The 21,913-nt window shown below is 40.5% G+C and overlaps 2 protein-coding genes across 3 annotated transcripts in view; one reads left to right on the top strand and one right to left on the bottom strand.

The window, feature by feature from the left end:
* Positions 1–513: 513 nt before the first annotated feature.
* Positions 514–21,913, bottom strand: part of LOC115138701 (protein transport protein Sec23A) — a 38,164-nt gene continuing 16,764 nt past the window's right edge. Inside the window, exons 11-18 of one of the 2 annotated variants that reach the window (XM_029675831.2) lie at positions 18,148–18,254; positions 16,726–16,879; positions 16,255–16,332; positions 15,879–16,040; positions 14,018–14,104; positions 4,169–4,324; positions 4,015–4,080; positions 514–2,151 (exon numbers count right to left, since the gene is read on the bottom strand). In XM_029675831.2, the coding sequence (XP_029531691.1) occupies positions 2,062–2,151; positions 4,015–4,080; positions 4,169–4,324; positions 14,018–14,104; positions 15,879–16,040; positions 16,255–16,332; positions 16,726–16,879; positions 18,148–18,254 (900 nt within the window). In that variant the 3' untranslated portion in view covers positions 514–2,061. Of the gene's footprint in view, positions 2,152–4,014; positions 4,081–4,168; positions 4,325–5,097; positions 5,175–14,017; positions 14,105–15,878; positions 16,041–16,254; positions 16,333–16,725; positions 16,880–18,147; positions 18,255–21,913 lie in introns of those variants that run through there. The other variant, XM_065025792.1, reaches the window with a different exon arrangement.
* LOC135574361 (histamine H2 receptor-like) lies at positions 18,874–20,405 on the top strand. The gene is made up of 2 exons (XM_065025794.1): positions 18,874–19,788; positions 20,248–20,405. The coding sequence occupies exons 1-2, from the start codon at positions 19,098–19,100 to the stop codon at positions 20,403–20,405; spliced, it is 849 nt and encodes a 282-aa protein (XP_064881866.1). The 5' UTR covers positions 18,874–19,097.

Raw genomic sequence — 21,913 nt, 5'->3', positions numbered from 1 at the left:
TGAGGTAGCAGACTTGGTGAAAATTAATATTTGTCATTCTCAAAACTTTTGGCCACGACTGTATAGTCTCGCTATTGTTGTTTTACTGCTGCTCTTTAATTACTTGTTACTTTTCTCTTATTCTTGTCCGTATGTCTTGAAACTGCATTGTTGGTTGTGGCTCGTAAGTAAGCATTTCACTGTAAGTATTCGGTGCATGTGACTAATAAAATTTGATTTGATACACTTTGATGTCATGTGGTGGTCGGTGGAGGAGTGACAACGGGTGCTAGTCACAGTCACTCGCGGTCTCTTTTTTAAAACACAGAGTAGCAAGTCTGAGCCCGGCCCGGCACATTCAATCGCTAGTCCGACTTCCTCTAGTAATTTGTGTTTAGTCATTATTTAATCAGACAGTGTGCTTAAAACATCATGCAAGCTCAGTGCATATAGTTGATTTGATTAAACCACATAGGAAGTGTCAATATATGGAAAAATACACTTTTGAAAATTTGTACAAATCAATTGGACGTCTCTTGGTTGACCAATATTTATTTTAGTCGGGGACAGCCCTAGTTTACTTTATTTTGAAAGTTAGCTGTAAAAGTTCATAAAATCTGATAAAACATCTAGTTGAAAACAGCATCACTCAAACTAAATCAAATAGAAAGTGTTAATAGTCAACCAAAATTATTTTTACAGTGAGGTATTTTATTAGAAAAGTCTAAATTAACACTGTTAGTAACAAGGCAGATATGATATGAGATCCGGAGAATAGCAAGGGCAGGTTTAATACTCTGCAAATCTGTCTGTATCGTGGAGTGGAGCATGTTAGTACCACTGTCTGTATAGTACAGATGTAGGATCTTCACTTGAACCAGTTTGCTACAGCAGGAAAATAATCTTGCAGAAATAGAAAATGTAAATTATGTGGATTATAATTAATGGCCATTTTTCTCAGGGTTGTTACATTTTTTTGTAAAGGAAAAGTCTGACATTACAAACTTCCGAATCCTTTTTAAACCTAAAATACACTACAACTGTTAAATATAATGCATTGCAGGAAAGTTATTCCACAACAAGGTGATCAAATTACGATCCAACATCTGTACTAGGCAGGGTTTTGTACCACAATGAGTGTTTGATATGAATGACGAACATTAATTAGATAGCACACACTAAAGGTCTGAAAATAACCTATTATTCTGTGGCGTACGCAGGGAGAACAGAAAACATATTCAATTAAGTTGTATTGGATTCCCCAAGCTTTACCAACTGACGATACAACACCCACCTTTTCTCTTTCTGTAAGCCTGCAGCTATGACAGCTCTGATTGACTGGACGATAGTATTATACATTTCTCTGTTTGATATATATTTTTTTTATAGAAACACAGACGGAAAATGTAATATAAAGTAAGTCTGGATGCTGTATTGTTCTAGATAAACTAGATGTATTGCCATTGAAGCATCAAAATAAAACATCCAATAAAATGTCTCCAACTGGATGTTGGGTGAATTAGTGTTCTGAGGGGAAAGTACATCTACATAAATATCAGACTCATCTTACGATTCATATACTGATCCGGGACCAAACATTTAAGCTAGTAGTCACCAACTGATGTTTTCTTTTGTTTGTTCTTTTTACAATCATTGACCACCGACTAGTCACATAAAAAGGCTGTCCTGCAGATCATTTTCTGTATTGCGTCACTTTCCTGTACATAGCCATTTTCAATATTAAAAAGGAGAAAGAGGAAGACATATCCTCTTCTGGTTGTTGACTTTCCCAAGTATAGTATGAGTTGACTGCTGTTGAGCAATCCTGGGTTCATATAGTATTTGTTTTCTTCCAAATACTTTAAGTGTTTGAGCCGGTCTTGAGTGCCAGATGGGAGGGGTTTGCTTTTGGGTCTATTCCATTGGCTTTATTGCGCCAGACAAGCTCAATCAAGCACAGATTAAGTACTTGAAAGAAAACAAATACAATCTGCACCCAGGTCTGCTGTTGAGTAGATGATGAGGTGGAACCATGGTCTGTGATGCTGACGTTCAGTGGTTACTATGGGATCTGTCTCAGTCTCAGGCAGCGCTGGACACAGCCAGCTTCTTCAGGTGGTCCATGAATACCTGTAGACTGACGTCATCTGTCAGGATTGGGGCTCCTGACTCCTACACACAGAGAAGACGAGAGTGGAATTCAGTTATATAATCTGGGAAAGTGGTTACACCCTGGAGGCTCCTCAGAGGAGGAAAGGGAGGACCATCCTCAGTGAATTTCATAAAAATAATTAAACATGAAAAAAAGTGATCATTTTTAAATAAAACTATTCGCGTCACCAAATAATGTATTAAAAAACACACTATTTTTCAAAGGTCTACAGTATCTCCTTAGGGTAGCACCATGGTGTAGCAGGAGGACCGGTTCTCACCCCCTTCCATAGACTTACACAGTAATTATGACAATTTCCGGAGGACGTCCTCCAACTTATCAGAGCTCTTGTAGGATGAACTGACATGTTGTCCACCCAATCAAAGTTTCAGAGAATAAATAGTACTGAATGAATAAGCTACATCTAACTAGCATTGCAGTGCATAAAATGTAGTGAGTAGTTGACACAGAGAGAGAAAGACAATATTTGAACAGTTTTGAACAAACTAATTTCTTCAAAAACGAAGGAGGCAAGAGAGAAAGAGAGAGCAATATTTTGTTGGATTTGATTCACTTTCACTTACTTATCTAATGAATGCAGCTAGCTAGTTTAGCCTACTCAAACACCCGGCTCAAACAGAGAGGGATGCTATGTTAGCTAGCTGGCTATGGCTATCCAACACGGTAACTCTTCCAAGTCAAGGTAAGCTGGTGGCTTTATTAATGTATTACCACTGGGGCCCACCAGTGTAACTGCTAAACTGCTTGCTGACTGTACTGCATGATTGTAGCTAGCAGGTTTACTAATGCGTTAGTTCTAGTAGCTATGTTGACTATGACGTTAGCTAATATGGTTACAAAGATGCATGCTGTTTGTAGTGATTAGCGGTAATGATATGAAGGTTTGGCTTGGAAAGTTTTTTTTGCATGGTCACAGAGAGTTGATATGTTGTACACTGAAGTCCACAAGCGAAGGGAAAAGGTGAGAGAAGGAGAGTGAGTAGATATATAAGTAGGAATTATACAACGCGCTAAGTGATCATGCTGTTTGAATGTGGCAGCTATGAAAGTAAATTGTGTTTGCACATGATCAGAGGTGTATTCATTCCACCGATTCTGTTGAATGAAACGGGGATAAACATACCTGAATCTGTCCAATATAAACTCTTGTTTGCAACTGTTGGACTAATGGTTACATCCTAGACCAACTAGCTGCAGGCAATAGTGTGCAAGGCGGTATTGAATGTGCCACTGTCTGTCACCTTGATTACTCAAAATGTTCTCTCGACCTGTGCACTTAAGTTGTAAACTTTCATTCATAAACAAGATTGTAGCAACCTCATGATCATTCGGTATAGGAAAAATCTGAGTATCACGTAGTAGCCTAAACCTATCGATGTTACATTGAGCTGGGTGAATGGATTATGAGTGACAGTCATCCATTATGCTGTAATAGAAATAAGGCCATGCTCATGAAAAAAATGAGTATCCTCCCTCATCTTAAATGGCACCGACAGCCACTAAGTTACACTTTCATTATCCACTAAAAAATGTAAGATGACTACACTAATTTGTGTAGACTTTACCTGCTTGTGTAAAAGAAACGGACAACAAGTAAGAGTTGGGACTCTCTCTCCAGCTACATGATGACTTTCAATACAACATTAAGCTGAGTCAGGCTGAACCACAGTGGACCCTATGCTCCTCCAGGATCAACAGTCATTATTGCACACACATGCCATTCAGAAAGAGACAACGTGCTTATCCTTTACAAAATAAAATACTAAAAACACCATCCTTAGCAGTATGTACTTTTTTATTAATAGTATCTTCTCTAGTTCCTGGGTAAAAAAATAAAAAATAAGAATCAGCAGAAGTCTTACCTGGCCCCATGCATACATGTTGTTGTGGGTTTGTGATGGGTTAACTTTAGATAGCAGGAAACGAGCCTAGAAAACAACAAGAACATCAATACAGGAAGTTGAATAGACTTGACAGTTGACATTCATATACATTTGAGCGAGTGTGTGTATGTACCTGTGATCCGCCAAACTCTGTGTCTATGTAGCGTGGCATAGGGAAGCGGCTGTGCAGGATCTCCTGGGCGTCGTCCGCTGGAGCCTGCAGCAGGTGGCGGAAGTTCTCGTACTCGGGCATCTCCTGGTAGCCTGCCTTACGCCACTGAGACACAGTCTGATGGATAGACAGAGAGAGAGGGTTAGAAGTTCTCGTACTCGGGCATCTCCTGGTAGCCTGCCTTACGCCACTGAGACACAGTCTGATGGATAGACAGAGAGAGAGGGTTAGAAGTTCTCGTACTCGGGCATCTCCTGGTAGCCTGCCTTACGCCACTGAGACACAGTCTGATGGATAGACAGAGAGAGAGGGTTAGAAGTTCTCGTACTCGGGCATCTCCTGGTAGCCTGCCTTACGCCACTGAGACACAGTCTGATGGATAGACAGAGAGAGAGGGTTAGAAGTTCTCGTACTCGGGCATCTCCTGGTAGCCTGCCTTACGCCACTGAGACACAGTCTGATGGATAGACAGAGAGAGAGGGTTAGAAGTTCTCGTACTCGGGCATCTCCTGGTAGCCTGCCTTACGCCACTGAGACACAGTCTGATGGATAGACAGAGAGAGAGGGTTAGAAGTTCTCGTACTCGGGCATCTCCTGGTAGCCTGCCTTACGCCACTGAGACACAGTCTGATGGATAGACAGAGAGAGAGAGTTAGAAGTTCTCGTACTCGGGCATCTCCTGGTAGCCTGCCTTACGCCACTGAGGCACAGTCTGATGGATAGACAGAGAGAGAGGGTTAGAAGTTCTCGTACTCGGGCATCTCCTGGTAGCCTGCCTTACGCCACTGAGACACAGTCTGATGGATAGACAGAGAGAGAGGGTTAGAAGTTCTCGTACTCGGGCATCTCCTGGTAGCCTGCCTTACGCCACTGAGACACAGTCTGATGGATAGACAGAGAAAAAGGGTTAGAAGTTCTCGTACTCGGGCATCTCCTGGTAGCCTGCCTTACGCCACTGAGACACAGTCTGATGGATAGACAGAGAAAAAGGGTTAGAGAGAGCCCAGTTAGAGATGTCCTGAAGACATTAATAATTACATGTAGAGGTTTACAGATCTAAGAAATTAAGAGAAGTCTGTTTAGGAGCAGATTGGTTTTGATTGACATTATTTCAATAGCAATCAATGACACTGGATATAATGTATTTCTTTTTTCCAAACAATACAAAACATACACATCCAAATATCAACGACCCCCCCCCCCCCCCCCAGCGCCGCATCCCTCTCCGCCACATGGCCTCAAACTGCACCATTTTGTTTGTCTCCGTCATCCACGTATTTTCAATATTTAGATAATAAAGCATCTGACATCTCCATTGTGTTAACGATGGAGTATTGGTTGATTTCCAATTTAAGTATACATTTTTTAAAGATGATTGCTGAGAAAAGTATCTCTATGCACCCTCATATGCCATATCTTGAAATATGCAAACAGATGAAAAGTACATTTACAATGTAATACTTCTGACAGCTAACTTTCTAACTCCGCCCATAACATCTGGACTTTATAGCATTACCAGAAGACATGGATAATTGAGTCATTGTTAGTTTTACACTTAAGACAGGACTCTTGTATAATATTAAGAGTACATTTTAATTAACTAATTTAGTTAATTATGCTCCAACATTCCCTCCATCTTGTGCTAATATAAGTCTTGGTTCCAATAGTTTATATTTTTTCTAAGAGATTGTCAGTTGGATATGCTCTCTGCAAGGTTCTGTATAGCTTACCTATCATATGAACATCCTTTTCTGACGTAAATAGGATTCCCTCAAGATTGCTCTGATGACCAAGAGATTTCAAATCAAACAGAATTAAGTTGCATGTATTTGAAAATATCTAGATTGGTCAGTCCAAAATTGCTTTTTAATTTTGTAAAAGAAATAAATATATTTCCTATTACCAAGTCATTTACGGTTTCTATGCCTTTAGTTTTCCATGTGGACCATATTATCGGTGAATTATGAAAAGATATGCAAGGATTGTTCCATAGGGTTGTGTTTTTGGGGAGTGATAATAGTTCTGGTAGAAAACGTATAATTTTCATCAATATTGTTATAGTGTTCTTAACTCTGAAGTTAATGTTCTTCACTTAATCCTTTGAAAATAGACAAGTGAAAAGATTTTGGGGATGCATATGCGCATCTTCAATACGTACCTTTTGTTCCTCTTTAGTGCACTTAACTATATGTCGCAAGTAAAAAGCTCTGGGTGGCGAGTTGATACAATTCCAAGTCTAGAAGGTTAAAACCCCCCTCAGACTTAGGAAATTCTAAAACTTACATTTTTATTTCTATGAGCGTTATTTGCCCATAAAAAATGTTATGTTATGTTATGTTATGAAGGAGTATAGTTTTTTAAAGAATGTATTTGGTGGGGTAATTAGAATGACCGAGAATAAATATTAAATATTTGGGAGCCATGCCATTCTGAAGAGGTTTATTCTACCTGTAAGATTTGCTTTCATATTGGTAAGTAATGGGATTACTTAAGTCATCTGTATATACAGTTGTAGTCGGAAGTTTACATACACCTTAGCCAAATACATTAAAAATCAGTTTTTCACAATTCTAGACATTTAATCCTAGTAAACATTCCCTGTCTTAGGTCAGTTAGGATCACCACTTTATTTTAAGAATGTGAAATGTCAGAATAATAGGAGAGAGAATGATTTATTTCAGCTTTTATTTCTTTCATCACATTCCCAGTGGGTCAGAAGCTTACATACACTCAATTAGTATTTGGTAGCATTGCCTTTAAATTGCTTAACTTGGGTCAAACGTTTCAGGTAGCCTTCCACAAGCTTCCCACAATAAGTTGGGTGAATTTTGGCCCATTCCTCCTGACAGAGCTGGTGTGTAGGCCTCCTTGCTCAAACACGCTTTTTCAGTTCTGCCCACAAATTTACTATAGGATTGAGGTCAGGGCTTTGTGATGGCCACTCTAATACCTTGACCTTGTTGTACTTAACCTCTCTGGGATATGTGGGACGGTAGCGTCCGACCTCGCCAACAGCCAGTGAAATTGCAGGGTGCCAAATTCAAAACAACAGAAATCCCATAATTAAAATTCCTCAAACATATAAATATTTTACACCATTTTAAAGATAAACTTGTTGAAAATCCAGCCACAGTGTCCGATTTCAAAAAGGGTTTACGACGAAAGCTCACCAAACGATTATGTTAGGTCAGTACCTAGTCACAGAAAAACACAGCCACCTGTCATGTGGATGGAATATCTTGCAAAGGAGAAAGCCTCACTAACAGGGATGTAAACAAATTTGTCCACCAAATTTGAGAGAAATAAGCTTTTTGTGCATTTGGAACATGTCTGGGATCTTTTATTTCAGCTCATGAAACATGGGACCAACAGTTTACATGTTGCATTTATATATTTTTGTTCAGTATATTATTTCTGTATATTTTTGCTTAAGGTAATTTATATTATATTTGTATTACATTTATTATTTCAGTTGGAAAGTTGAAAGCTTCAAAAGATTTGAATAGAAAAGATCATTCAAGATGGTCGAAAGCCTTTTAGTATCAACAGCCATTATTGATAAAGTGAGTGTACAAAACATTAGGAATAATACTTGCTCTTTCCATGACAGACTGACCAGGTGAATCCAAGTGAAAGCTATGATCCCTTATTGATGTCACATTAAATCTTAAATCCACTTCAATCAGTGGTCACCAACCGGTCGTTTGCGATCGACTGGTCGATCTCCAAGCCATTCTTAGTCGTTCACCAAACATTTCTGAAAAAACCCCAACAATAAAGCCTTGTGTTCCTAATTTTTGTATTGGTTTCGCATTGTTGGCGGTAGGTGCACTTGATTCTGCAGCCCTAGTGCCGGGAAGGCAAAGTGTTCTCATTTTGAATCATTTCATGTCTGAAGTTTGAACTCCTCCTACTCGGCAGGCCCAGAGATCAAATCAAGGGCACCTAAAGGCCTACTCCTGGCAAATCAGACAGCGTCTTTCTCCACAGTTTCCACGCGCCATAGACTGTAAAAGGAAGCCTCTAACACACAGTAAAGTTGATAATGTGACATTTCAAAACTTTTAAAACCATAACTAGAGAGAGAGACTCAACTAATACAGCAAAGACCTGCTGTTTTTATGAGTAAGTTCATTTAAAGTTGTTATTCAGCGCCGTCAACACTTTGTTCGACAGTTTTATAAGCCATTAACTTCTTGACGCTACCGCTGAATAGCATATAGCGCCACAGTCAAATAATATTACAAAAAAATATTCATATTCATGAAATCACAAGTGCAATATTGCAAAACACAGCTTAGCCTTTTGTTAATCCACCTGTCGTCTCAGATTTTGAAATTATGCTTTACAGTGAAAGCAATTCAAGCGTTTGTGTAAATTTATCGATAGCATAGCAAATCATTATGTACACTAAGCATTAAGTAGCTAGGTCACGAAAATCAGAAAAGCAATCAAATTAATCGTTTACCTTTGATGATCTTCGGATGTTTTCACTCACGAGACTCCCAGTTACACAACAAATGTTCCTTTTGTTCCATAAAGATTATTTTTATATCCAAATACCTCCGTTTGTTTGTCGCGTTATGTTCAGAAATCCACAGGAAAGAGCGGTCACGACAACGCTGACGAAAATTCCAAATAATATCCATAATGTCCACAGAAACATGTCAAACGTTTTTTATAATCAATCCTCGGGTTGTTTTTAAAATGTATATCCGATAATATATCAACCGTGAGTGTAGGTTTTTCAATAGGACCGGGAGAAACAATGGCCACTTTACTCTGTTATGCAAAACTCACTCTGAGAGCCCCCACCTATCCACTTACGCAATGTGATCTTTCTCGCTCATTTTTCAAAATAAAAGCTTGAAACTATGTCTAAAGACTGTTGACACCTTAGGGAAGCCATAGAAAAATGAATCATCTGGTTGATATCCCTTTAAATGGAGGATAGGCATGCATAGGAACAGAGAGGTTTCAAAATAAGAGGCACTTCCTGATTGGATTTTCCTCAGGTTTTCACCTGCAATATCAGTTCTGTTATACTCACAGACAATATTTTGACAGTTCTGGAAACTTTAGAGTGTTTTCGATCCTAATCTGAAATAGGCCGTTTCAAATGGTACATTTTTTAGCCAAAAACGAAAATACTGCCCCCTACACGCAAAAGGTTAAATGCGTGTTCTCCCTACTTCCACTCACGCTACAACCAGCACTTCAGCTGCAATAAAAGAGTATAGCTCTTTTATTGCGTTTCGATAAGCCTGCTTGTTTTTTTTTGTATCAAGGAATACATTACTTTCTCTGGTCATAGGAGTAACATGAATTGGTGCATGAGGCAGAAATAATGCAATGTGACTTAAGTCTTCCAACTGATGGCAAAACTTGTCTCTTTTTCTCAGTGGAGAGAGGAGGGACGGTGAGTCGGGTGATCAGCAGCCTCACCGCTGCTCCCTCCCTACCCTCAGACTGACCATCAGAAGCAGGCCATCAGTCCAGTAAAAAAAAGCAAATTATTATGCTCACTTAGCTGTCTCACAAGTAATAAAACAAATGATATATTACTGGTGTGATCATATAGCTAAAATTTGGAAAATATCATTTCAAAATGTTCTGAGAAGAACAATGGCAGGGCAATTCAAGTGTAGCCAATATGCAGTTTTAATGTATTGGGCCTATAGCCTACTGCACAAACCTCATTGCGACAGAACTGGTTGTAATAGGTTCATGTTGCATAATAGGCTTATGTTTTTTAAGTAATGTCAAAGAAAATCTGAGCGGTAGATCTCGGCTTGCATTTTTACGGAGTAAAAAGTACGTGAGTCCATGCCCCAAATAACTAAGGCTGTTCGGAACAAAAAACGGGGTGTAACTCAATATTAGGAAAGTGTTCCTAATATTTTGTACACTCAGTGTACATCTTGTTTTTTTAGCGTATTGTATTAGAAAGAAATACATGAACATGTTTCAGTTTAAGTGTCTAGATTTTAAAAACCCTGTTTGATTGATATGTATCAAGTCTGGTACGAATTCTGCCATTCTATTGCTGATGAGCTTTGTTATTATTTTATTTTCACAATTTATTAAACTTATGGGTCTGTAATCAGCAGGAGACACTCCAGATACTCCTGGTTTTAATATAACTGAAATAACTGTTCGATACATGGAACTAGGAAGCACTGAATTGAATGACGCATGTTGTCATTTCTGTAAATAGGGGGGGCTACTTTATCCCAAAATGTTAAATAAAATGATGGGGAAGCCAAGTCAGCTAGGCGAACCGAACTAGTGTGCTCGCATGGTCCCTTAAAATACATTTAGCTTAAAAAAACTAGAAAAGTGACAATAGTACTGTTTGTCCATTTAGAGAGACTGTAGCCAGTATACACTTCCAAAAATAGTCCAAATGAATATAAGATAACTCAATAAATCTGTCATTGATTTTGAAGTTTTTGCCGAAGAGATCTTAGTCGCACAATTTTACATCTAATTAAGATGTTTGGTGAAGTATTTCTTAATGAAAAAATTACCATGAAAACAAGTTGTCTCTCGTGGAATAACAACAAAGACTTTATTGAAGAATCCCTACTGTTGACCAATCACCAAAGAAGGGGCGTAGCTTCAGCTACCGATTTCAGCTTGTGTGCCTGAACAACCGAAAAAACGAAGACCAAAACAAACAAAAATGCCACAAAACATTGTCATAATATATGCACAAACTCTTCCCAACCTCTTTTGGCTGGGAAGCATGCAGACGCCTTAAGAAGGGTGTAGGATCAGTCCAATTTTAGTTTAATTCCGATTTATATAGATTTTCATAGAAGCTTTGAATTATGTTGTTTCTAATTAACATTTGTATATTTATCTTTTTAAATTATAACTGGATTGGCATATATCCGTTTGGGAGGGCTGCGAGATATTTACCAGGTTTATTTCCCATTAAGTAGTATGCTTTATTTGAGTTTCACCTGTAGTTGTTGGCTCTCTTCAAAGTAAAAGATCATATTCCTGCTTAAGTTCAAGATATTTTTATGGGCTTTTTCTAAAATAGTAATTGATTTTTCTTATATTTAAATGTTTTAAATCAGATTGAATTTGTGCAGAGAATGAGATTATCATTCCCCTAATGTACACATGAACTTCTTTGGGACAGGGGGCAGTATTGAGTAGCTTGGATAAAAAGGTGCCCAGAGTAAACTGCCTGCTACTCAGGCCTATAAGCTAGAATATGCATATAATTAGTAGATTTGGTTAGAAAACACTGAAGTTTCTAAAACTGTTTGAATGATGTCTGTGAGTATAACAGAACTCACATGGAATGCAAGAACCTGAGAAAAAATCCAACCGGGAAGTGGGAAATCTGAGGTTTTTAGTTTTTCAAGTAATTGCCTATTGAATATAGTGTCTATGGGGTCATATTGCACTTCCTAAGGCTTCCACTAGATGTCAACAGTCTTTAGAACCTTGTTTGAGGCTTCTACTATGAAGGAGGAGGGAATGAGAGCTGTTTCAACCAGGTGTCTGGCAGAGTGCCATGAGCTCAGTCTCGCGCGCTCCCGTGAGAGTTAGCTGCGTTCCTTTTCATTTCTAAAGACAAAGGAATTCTCCGGTTGGAACATTATTGAAGATTTATGTTAAAAACATCCTAAAGATTGATTCTATACTTCGTTTGACATGTTTCTACGAACTGTAACAGAACTTTTTGACTTTTCGTCTGGACCTAGTACTCGCGCCTCATGAATTTGGATTAGTGGGCTAAACGCGTGGACAAAAAGGAGGTATTTGGACATAAATGATGGACTTTATCGAACAAAACAAACATTTATTGTGGAACTGGGATTCCTGGGAGTGCATTCTGATGAAGATCATCAAAGGTAAGTGAATATTTATAATGCTATTTCTGACTTCTGTTGACTCCACAACATGGCGGGTATCTGTATGGCTTGTTTTTGTGTCTGAGCTCTGTAATCAGATTATTGCATGGTGTGCTTTTTCCGTAAAGTTTCTTTTAAATCTGACACAGCGGTTGCATTAAGGAGAAGTGGATCTAAAATTCCATGCATAACAGTTGTATCTTTTATCAATGTTTATTATGAGTATTTCTGTAAATTGATGTGGCTCTCTGCAAAATCACCGGATGTTTTGGAACTACTGAACAACTGAACATAATGCGCCAATGTAAAGTGAGATTTTTTGATATAAATATGAACTTTATCGAACAAAACATACATGTATTGTGTAACATGAAGTCCCATGAGTGTCACCTGATGAAGATCATCAAAGGTTTGTGATTAATTTAATCGCTATTTCTGATTTTTGTGAGCCCTCTCCTTGGCTGGAAAATGGCTGTATGGTTTTCTGTGACTAGGTGCTGACATACCATAATCGTTTGGTGTGCTTTCGCTGTAAAGCCTATTTGAAATCGGACACTGTGGTTGGATTACAACAAGTTTACCTTTAAAATGGTGTAAAATACTTGTATGTTTGAGGAATTTTAATTATGGGACTTCTGTTGTTTTGAATTTGGCACCCTGCAATTTCACTGGCTGTTGGCGAGGTAGGACGCTACCGTCCCACATATCCCATATCCCAAACATTTACATATGTTTTTCAACAGGTCAATGACCCAACACATCTCCAGGCTGTGCAAGGGCTAGTTGACCAAGAAGGAGAGTGATGGAGTGCTGCATCAGATGACCTGGCCTCCACAATCCCCTGACTTGTATTTTTATTTTTTACCTTTATTTAACCAGGCAAGTCAGTTAAGAACAAATTCTTATTTTCAATGACGGCCTAGGAACAGTGGGTTAACTGCCTGTTCAGGGGCAGAACGACAGATTAGTACCTTGTCAGCTCAGGGGTTTGAACTTGCAACCTTCCGTTTCCTAGTCCAACTCTCTAACCACTAGGCTACCCTGCCAATTGACATGGTTTGGGATGAGTTTAACCGCAGAGTGACAGAAAAGCAGCAAACAAGTGATCAGCATATGTGGGAACTCCTTCAAGACCTTTGGAAAAGCATTCCTCATGAAGCTGGTTGAGAGAATGCCAAGAGTGTACAAAGCTGTCATCATGGTAAAGGGTGGCTACTGTGAAGAATGTCAAATATATTTTGATTTGTTTAAAACCTTTTTGGTTACTACATGATTTCATGTGTTATTTCATAGTTTTGATGTCTTTACTATTATTCTATAATGTAGAAAATAGTAAAAATAAAGAAAAAACCTTGAATGAGTAGGTGTGTCCAAACTTTTGACCGGTACTGTATATATACATATATTTTTTTTATAGACTGTAAAAACACCAGCAAATCAAGTGATTTTTAATTGTGGAAATCTGTCCCAAAGTATGCTGATGCATAATGCATAATATACAAATGTAAGCAAGGACTGAAATGATTATGTTTTAGTCAAATATTGCAGTCAAATTTGCAGTCTACAAATGATGTGTAATTATATTCGGGCACCCTGACAATCCACTGCGGCTGAATCTAGTTGATGATCCCTGCACTACTGCAACACTGGCATTACAGTCCCCACTGCTCCTTCATCTATTCACAAATGTCAAATAAGGACAATAGTATCTGGCTGCAACCTGAAATGAAATCAGTCTAGTGTACGATAGAACAGGGATCATCAACTTGATACAGCCGCGTGACGATTTTTTATTGAGTGGATGGTGAGGGGCTGGAACATAATACAAAATAACTTGTAGACTGCAAATTGACCGCAAGAAGCCCAAACAAATATCATATTTGATGTAGTCTGTTAATAGGTATGTTGATTATGATTGGATGACTGATGAACATACCTCGCCATGGTAGATGAGGATCTGGAAGAAGGTGTCCATGAGAAGGATGCGATCAGGAAGGATACTGCTACTGTCCAGCAACACAGGCTAGGAGAAGGAAAAGTTCTACATTTAAACCACATGTAAACAATACTAATAGCAGGATACTGAACACAGGCTAGGAGGAGAGAAACATCACACCATCTTAAACCACTGCCCTCTAAATGAAATGTCATCCTTCTAATGCAGCTCCAATCAATAATACTGTTTAATGACTAAACCAGGTTGGTTGAGGTATGGGGGGGTTAATCCCGATAGCAATATCACAATATCGGCGTTTTCCAAAACAAATGTCACAACACACCAACTCCCATCTCAGGTACAAAAGTACTATATCTTGTATAGTGTGTTGGCGTTTTAAAGGACACAAACAGCGCAGATAGAGTGGTTCTGTTTATACGTGATGCCATCTGTTTGACAAGGAGCACGGAGATAAGAAGATTACTCTTTCAATGTTCAACAGGCAGGAGTAGACAAAATATAAAGTCAGAGCCAGTGGAAACATTACATCCGCATCCCAAATGGCACCCTATCCCCTATATAGTGCACTAAGGTCAAAACGAGTGCACTATATAGGGAATAGGGTGTCATTTGAAAGGTAGCCTAGGTCTCTGCTAATCTAAAAAAAATAAGGAACACCTGAAGTGCCAGAAGAGTTTCACGGTTAAATTACTAAGACTAACATGCTGACCACACCGCTCGCGTTGCAAAATAAATTCACACATACATGTTATTCAATCAATGCACCCACACTGCCTGCGCGCCTCAGCGAGCATCTGCTTGGCCAGGCTCTAAAATAGAAATAGGTTCTATTTGTGACGCTCAACGCGCTGCAAGTCCGGCCTTTCCCATCTCCTCATTGGTTTTTAGGAGCATGTACCCACGTGAGTGATTGAAAGATTAACTGACATTCACACTCCAGTCGATTGTAGTAATGCACCGTAAAGTCGGTTGCCAACCGCCGTATAAAGTCCAAAGAAGTAAAAAAGATGCCAGAGGAAGGAGGAGAGATGACGAGAAAGGAATTTGGTTTACCCTTTTATGTGTGGATTCATTGTCGAGGACCTTGTGCAGTAGAGGACCTTGTGCATTTCAGGTAAAATAACAACCAATGTTTATATCCCAGGATAAATTAGCTAGCAACAGTAAGCTAGCTAGCTAAATTGCCATACATGTTTAATGCTTTTCAACCTGTCCACAAATTAAGATTGGTTCAGAGTTTTTGTTATTTCAACCTGCCTGTTGTGATTGTGTCTGGTGTGAGGGTACAAAATCAACAGGCGCAGGCAGGTGCACGCACGCATCCGGTTTGGTCAGCATGTAAGTCCCAAATGGCACCCCATTTTCAACATAGTGCACTATTTTTGACTAGAACCCCGTAGTGCACTATGTAGGGATTAAGGAGCCATTTGTGACGCAACCACTGTTAAATAACTTACCCTTTTCAGAGAGGTGTGTACTACGCTGTCTGTCTGTAAGGTGTTAAAAATCACACTGTTGATATCTGCACTGAAAAAAACGCTTGTCTGGAACACATTACTGTACTCACACACACTACACTAATTAACCACAAGGTAATCTGTTATAAAAGGACCAGGGTATTTGTGCACTCTCTCTCTGTTGACCTGAGCAACACAGCTAGGCTTGCAGAATGTGAGTGGGAGGGAGGTGGGAGAGTCAGAGAGATTGAGGTCTTCATAAGGCATCCATGATTTACGTTTAGAAAGAAGAAGTAAAGCACATTTTTCAATGGAAAAATAAGTGTGTGAGTGTCTGTGTGTGTGTCTGCTTGTGCATGTCTGTGTCTGTGTGTCGGTCTTACCTCTGGGGGCCCGTTGAAGGAGTAGGCATAGAGAATGGGTTGTATCATGATGAGAGACTGGGTCAGGTCCTGACGCATGAACTGGTGTCTGTAGTACGAGCTCTCATCTGGACTGTTGTTGAACACTTGCAGAAAGGGAGACCTTCTCAGATGGAACATAAACTGAGGGACGCAGGAGAAGCAGGTTTTAAAATGCATTCCATCATGCTGCCAAAGCTATAATGTGCATTTTAAAATCATTTTTATACAAAGACTGAAACATTACTTTAAAAAATATATTTTTACCGTTAAGCTATTTATAACAGATCTGTGTACTAGCTATAACTGTGTTGTTCTACTAAAGAGCCAATCAGTCATTCAGCAATTGATCACTTACCTGGGGATAGAGAGAAAAGGTTTCTGAGAAGCGGAAGGAGTTGGGATCATCCTTATGATAATCTCCAAACTTCTGACACTGGAAAGGAGAGAGAAAAAGGCAATGAAACAGGAGACCTACCAGAAAGTCCTTCCGGAGTCTACACTTAAAAATAAAATGCGACTTCACACTTCATCACACTACTTGAGCATGCCTGATAGCCTGGAAATAGCTACTTTCCCTGGTTAGCAGTAGGAAATAATGATATTGTTACATTTCAACATCTCCATTTTTTTAAAACCTGGTCCATTTATGAAGGCTCTGTGGAGGGGAAAATAAAGCAGCCCTCTGCCTTGACCCCTGCCAATCTTCCATGTCATGTGTTGCTCTGTCTTACCTATAAGGCTCTGGCCAAAAGTGGTGCACTATAAAGGGAATGGGGTGCCATTTGGGATGCAGACACTAGGAATAGTAGTGAGAATACTGTCTTACCAGTCGGATGAGCTGTCTATCCAGCCAGCGTAGCACGTCGGGACCCTCCTCCGTCTCAGCGCGATACACAGCCAGTCTGGCCATCAGGATGGCTGCGGCCTCCTGGTCAAATGATGCTGCAATGCTCTGGATCTGGGTCCCTGCATCTGCCCAGCTGAGAGAGGCAGAGACAGAGAGAGGAGAGAGAAACAACCTACATAAGCATTGCATATCATTTGACGTAAACACTTTTGTTTATTTCAGTTGTAAGGTTCTCCTTTATAAGGCAAGTGATACTACCAACACGAATCTCTACTATAGTTAGTATGGTTACATGAGTTAAATAAGGGATATGAAGGCCTCCCGGGTGGCGCAGTGGTCTAAGGCACTGCATCGCAGTGCTAGCTGTGCCACCAGTGACTCTGGGTTTGAGCCCAGGCTCTGTCGCAGGTGGCCGTGACCGGGAGGTCCATGGGGCGACGCACAATTGGCCTAGCATCGTCTGGGTTAGGTCGGTAGGGATATCCTTGTCTCATTGCGCACTAGCGACTCCTGTGGCGGGCCGGGCGCAGTGCGCGCTGACCAGATCGCTAGGTGTATGGTGTTTCCTCCGACACAATGGTGCGGATGGCTTCCGGGTTGGATGCGCGCTGTGTTAAGAAGCAGTGCGGCTTGGTTGGGTTGTGTATCGGAGGACACATGGCTCTCGACCTTCGTCTCCCCCAAGCCCGTACGAGAGTTGTAGCGGTGAGACAAGACAGTAACTAATAACAATTGGATACCATGAAATTGGGGAGAAAAAGGAGGTAAAACAAATATATAATAAAAATAAAATAATAAGGGATATGATGTCAGATGTTTTGTTCAGGTTGCTTTGACATTGAAAATCCTTTAAGCATAATAAGCCCTTTAAATGAGTAAGTCCACCCCAAGTAAATTGAACTGATGTTTTAAAAACAGTCTGGGACTCTGCTTATCTATACAAATTTCCACTTGCCACTGCCCTGTCACATGTTGAGCATTGTATAAACACAGATCTCATAAGGTAAAATACAATAAAATACAATAACTAACATGAACGTCAACATTGATCAAACGCCATACTGAGAGTTACATCACAGCTCAGTTAGTATCTACATAAATACACATTTAACAGTAACAACCAAGATAATCTCCTCCTCTGATTACAAGACAACAAACACACTTTGCCCTCTTTCCCTACCACGTTGCTATGGAAACAAGATGCATTTGCAGATGCAGTTCCATAGTGGAATAAAAAGTGGTAGATAAACCTTCAAGTCTGTAGTTACTTTGAAAAGAAGATGTGAATGAAGAATCAAATCCAGATTCATATGTTTGTGTGTTTTTATAAGTTTTATGTTTTGAAGTGAGTTAAATACGCAATCTGTGTGTGTGTGTGCGCATGTGTGTGTGTGTATTTACTTTCTGGCCGTGGTGGTGACTCGGATGCGTTTCTGTCCACTGGAGTGTTGGTACTGGGTGACGTACTGGACCGCGCCTCGGCCCCCCTGGGGTATAGGTGCATTATGCTGTGTAGAGGAGACAAGAACGGTTGGTAGGATCATTAGAAAACAATTGAGAACAAGTTATATGATTATAAATGGACATGTTATAAAACAACGCCAAGATATGATAAATGTAAATTACCCATCTAACTAGGCTAATATAAGTGGGTGGTGCCTGTGAGTTTTTTCAAATGGTTTTCCCTGTACAAACACACATAACTGCTACTGCCTTCTGGACAACTTTCAGAACAACTTAAATAATTGGGTGATATGAGGGGGCTTAATAATTCATAATAATTCATTAATAATTCATGATTGGGAGCTTAGATCGAATTAGAGGCAAGCTCCTTACCAATAACCCCCAAAACACTCCAGAGCCAAATGGCTCATTAACTGTGCTGCAGCCATTAGAGTGGAGGAGAGGATATTGGATCTCAAGCTTCTGTTTACACAGAGAGCATCTCTCTCCCTCTCTCACTCCTCAAAAATCTAGTGCTTGAAAGTAAGTTGTTCTGGTCTGTTTTTCTTTCCCTTCCACACTCTAATAGATAGTGTATAGTAAGGAACAAGCTAAGCCCTTGTACTGAACTCCACAGGCCAGAGAATAGGAGGATAGCTTGATGACTTGGAGAGGACCATACCCTCCCAGAGAACAGCAGGAGACTGACACATCACAACAGCAACCGGTTCCCTGGAGCCCCAGAGGATCGACACACACAGGATAACGTGACTTTACACATCAGACTCTGTCCACCAGTCAGTCAGCCAGGCAAGTCAGTCAAGTCAGCCAGTCAGCCAGTCAGTGCTCATGGACTGAACCAGGCGAGAGGGGAGTTAGCAGCCAGCCAACCCAGGGAGGCCGTGAGGATGCCGGTGGCCCAGGTCTATGCAGCTCTGATGGTGGTCTCCAGTCTGTTCTCCGTGTGTGGTAATCTGGTTTTATTACTGGTGGTTCTTCTTAACAAGGAGCTCCGCACCGAAACCTGGGCCCTGACCCTGAGCTTCTGCCTGAGTGACCTCGCCCTGGGTCTCTCCATCATTCCCTTCGGAGTCCACAACAGCCTGTTCAGAACGCAGGGCTACCCCAGCGACGGGCCCCTCTGCCAGGGCAGCGCCTTCCTCTACCTGCTTCTTCAGCTGGCCTCCATCCACTCCCTGACCTGGGCCACCATTGACAAGTTTACAGAGATCTGTTTCGCCCTGAGCTATAGCACCATCTGCACGTCCAGGAGGACCAGGGTGGTGCTGGTCCTGGTGTGGCTCTACGGCCTGATCAACGCAGCCTTGCCACTGCTGGGCTTCGGCCGCTACAGCTACAGCAGCACCAGGTTCCTGTGTGCCCCCAGCTTTCAGCCAGACTACAGGGGCTTCAGTCTGCTCTTCATCGTGGTCGGAATCATAGCACCCATACTCATCATGTGCTCCATGTATGCGTACATTGTGTATATTGTGAGGAAACAGGTGCGGCGAGGGACATTTGTTTGCAATGACCAGCACTGTTTTTATGTCCCTGCTAATAACTACTTCAGGAGCTCCTTAGTGATGGTGGCAACTGTGGGTGAGTCTCATTGGTGCTTAACCTTGTGAATAGTAGAGTGAAGCTATTGATTTGTTGATGCCATTTATTTCAAACAAAGCCAGGCATAAGCCTTTGATTATAACCCTTTGATGTACTCTGAGCACTGAGCACAGACACATAATAAAAGCCTTTTATGTAAGGAACAAAATGTCAAAGTCCATCAGTGGCTGTTATTCACATTTTTCTGTTGGCTACATTTATAGATGGTGAAATTCAGTCTTCTTGAATTTGTTAATATTAATGTGTTACAATAACATTACACACATAACAATAAGGCTCATTGTTAAATATTTGCGAGATTCCATAAATATACCAAATAGAATTCTTGTAACGTTCCCGTAATTAGTCAAATAACTGCCGGTCTACATTTCTCCATAAATATACTTTTCTAACGTAATTACTCTGATAATCTCCTGTCTTAATTCTCTCCCTTGTAAGTGTGCCTGCTAGTGTGCTGGCTGCCTTACATCACCACCTGTTTCTATGAGACGTTCAGTGGCCATGACCCGCCAGCAGCAGCCTCAGCCGTGGCTACCTGGCTCATCCTCCTCACCTCCGCTCTCAACCCATGGATCAACTCCATGACGCAGACGTAAGCAATAGCCAACAACTGCTCGCTGGGCGCCGATAACATGGACGTCGATTGAGGCAGCCCCTTGCACCTCTCTGATTCAGAGGGGTTGGGTTAAATGCGGAATAAACATTTCAGTTTAAGGCATTCAGTTGTCCAACTGACTAGGTATCCCCTTTCAACTTCCCCTTAATAGCCCCAAACAAACAGTCACTCAGACAATATAAAGTCATTTCAATGCTGTGTCTCAGGAAGAATAAGGCTCAATCTTATGAAGATGTTATACCTCAATATAAAGCCACTCAATATCCTTGTGGTCCATCAATGGCCACATGAAACCAAAATCAGAGGGAATTGAGAAGTGATCAACTCCATGATTCAGACGTAAGGGATAAGCAATAGGGCTGGGAGCTCACAATACTATCATGATATTTAGGTGCCAATACAATATGTATTGCGATTCGATACTGCGACTTTATTGTGATTTGATGTTCCAAACATGTTGTAGGGCGTTCACTCACGCTCTAGAATGTAGTGAAATACAAGTCAATTCAAGAGGGTGCTACTAAATGAGGCTTTCTTTAGCCGTACATAAAATAAATCATCAGATTGTTCTCTACAACATTTAATATGCTTGTACTTAACCGTGTTGATGAAATAAGAACGTTTGCTGTGACCACTGCTAGTTTAGATCGCAAAGCTCTTTGTTGTATCTCTTCCATATTTTAGTATTGGGAGGTGGTAACATTTGGTCCAAAACACGGAAACACCTCTAATCAAAATCAACTTGATACCCTCCTCATTTTCATCTCCAAATCCATGGGTTTCTATTCCTCTAACCTCAGTCAATCAACGTTGAGAGGGGCTGTTTCTATGGCGATTTAAATAGAAACTCTCTTTTTTTGGTTCGTTTTGTGTGTGTGTGTACACACACACACACACACACACAGTGCCATCGGAAAGTATTCAGACCCCTTGACCTTTTCCACATTTTGTTACGTTGCCTTATTCAAAAATGGATTATATAAAACAAATCTTCAGTAATCTACACACAATACCCCATCATAACAAAGCAAAAACAGGTTTAGAAATTCTTGCAAATTTATTAAAAACAGAAATACCTTATTTACACAAGTATTCAGCCCCTTTGCTATGAGACTCTTAATTGAACATCCTTGAGATGTTTCTACAATTTGATTGTAGTCCACTTGTGGTAAATGTAATTGATTGGACACTATTTGGAAAGGCACAGCCTGTCTATATAAGGTCCCACAATTGACCGTGCATGTCAGAGCAAAAACCAAGCTATGAGGTCGAAGGAATTGTCCATAGAGCTCAGAGACAGGATTGTGTCGAGGCACAGATCTTGCGAAGGGTACCAAAACATTTCTGCAGCATGGAAGGTCCCCTAGAACACAATGGTCTCCGTCATTCTAAAATGGAAGATGTTTGGAACCACTAAGACTCTTCCTAGAGCTGGCTGCCCGGCCAAACTGAGCAATCGGGGGAGAAGGGCCTTGGTCAGGGAGGTGA

This window comes from Oncorhynchus nerka, linkage group LG12, assembly GCF_034236695.1.
Source record: "Oncorhynchus nerka isolate Pitt River linkage group LG12, Oner_Uvic_2.0, whole genome shotgun sequence".
Taxonomy (NCBI): Eukaryota; Metazoa; Chordata; class Actinopteri; order Salmoniformes; family Salmonidae; genus Oncorhynchus; species Oncorhynchus nerka.
This window is presented reverse-complemented; position numbering and strand designations above follow the sequence as displayed.

Bases quoted from the DNA above. Each gene is read 5' to 3' on its own strand.
- LOC135574361 (XM_065025794.1), top strand. From the start codon at position 19,098: ATGCCGGTGGCCCAGGTCTATGCAGCTCTGATGGTGGTCTCCAGTCTG. The intron at 19,789-20,247 runs GTGAGTCTCATT...CTCCCTTGTAAG, and splicing joins AGTGATGGTGGCAACTGTGG to TGTGCCTGCTAGTGTGCTGG.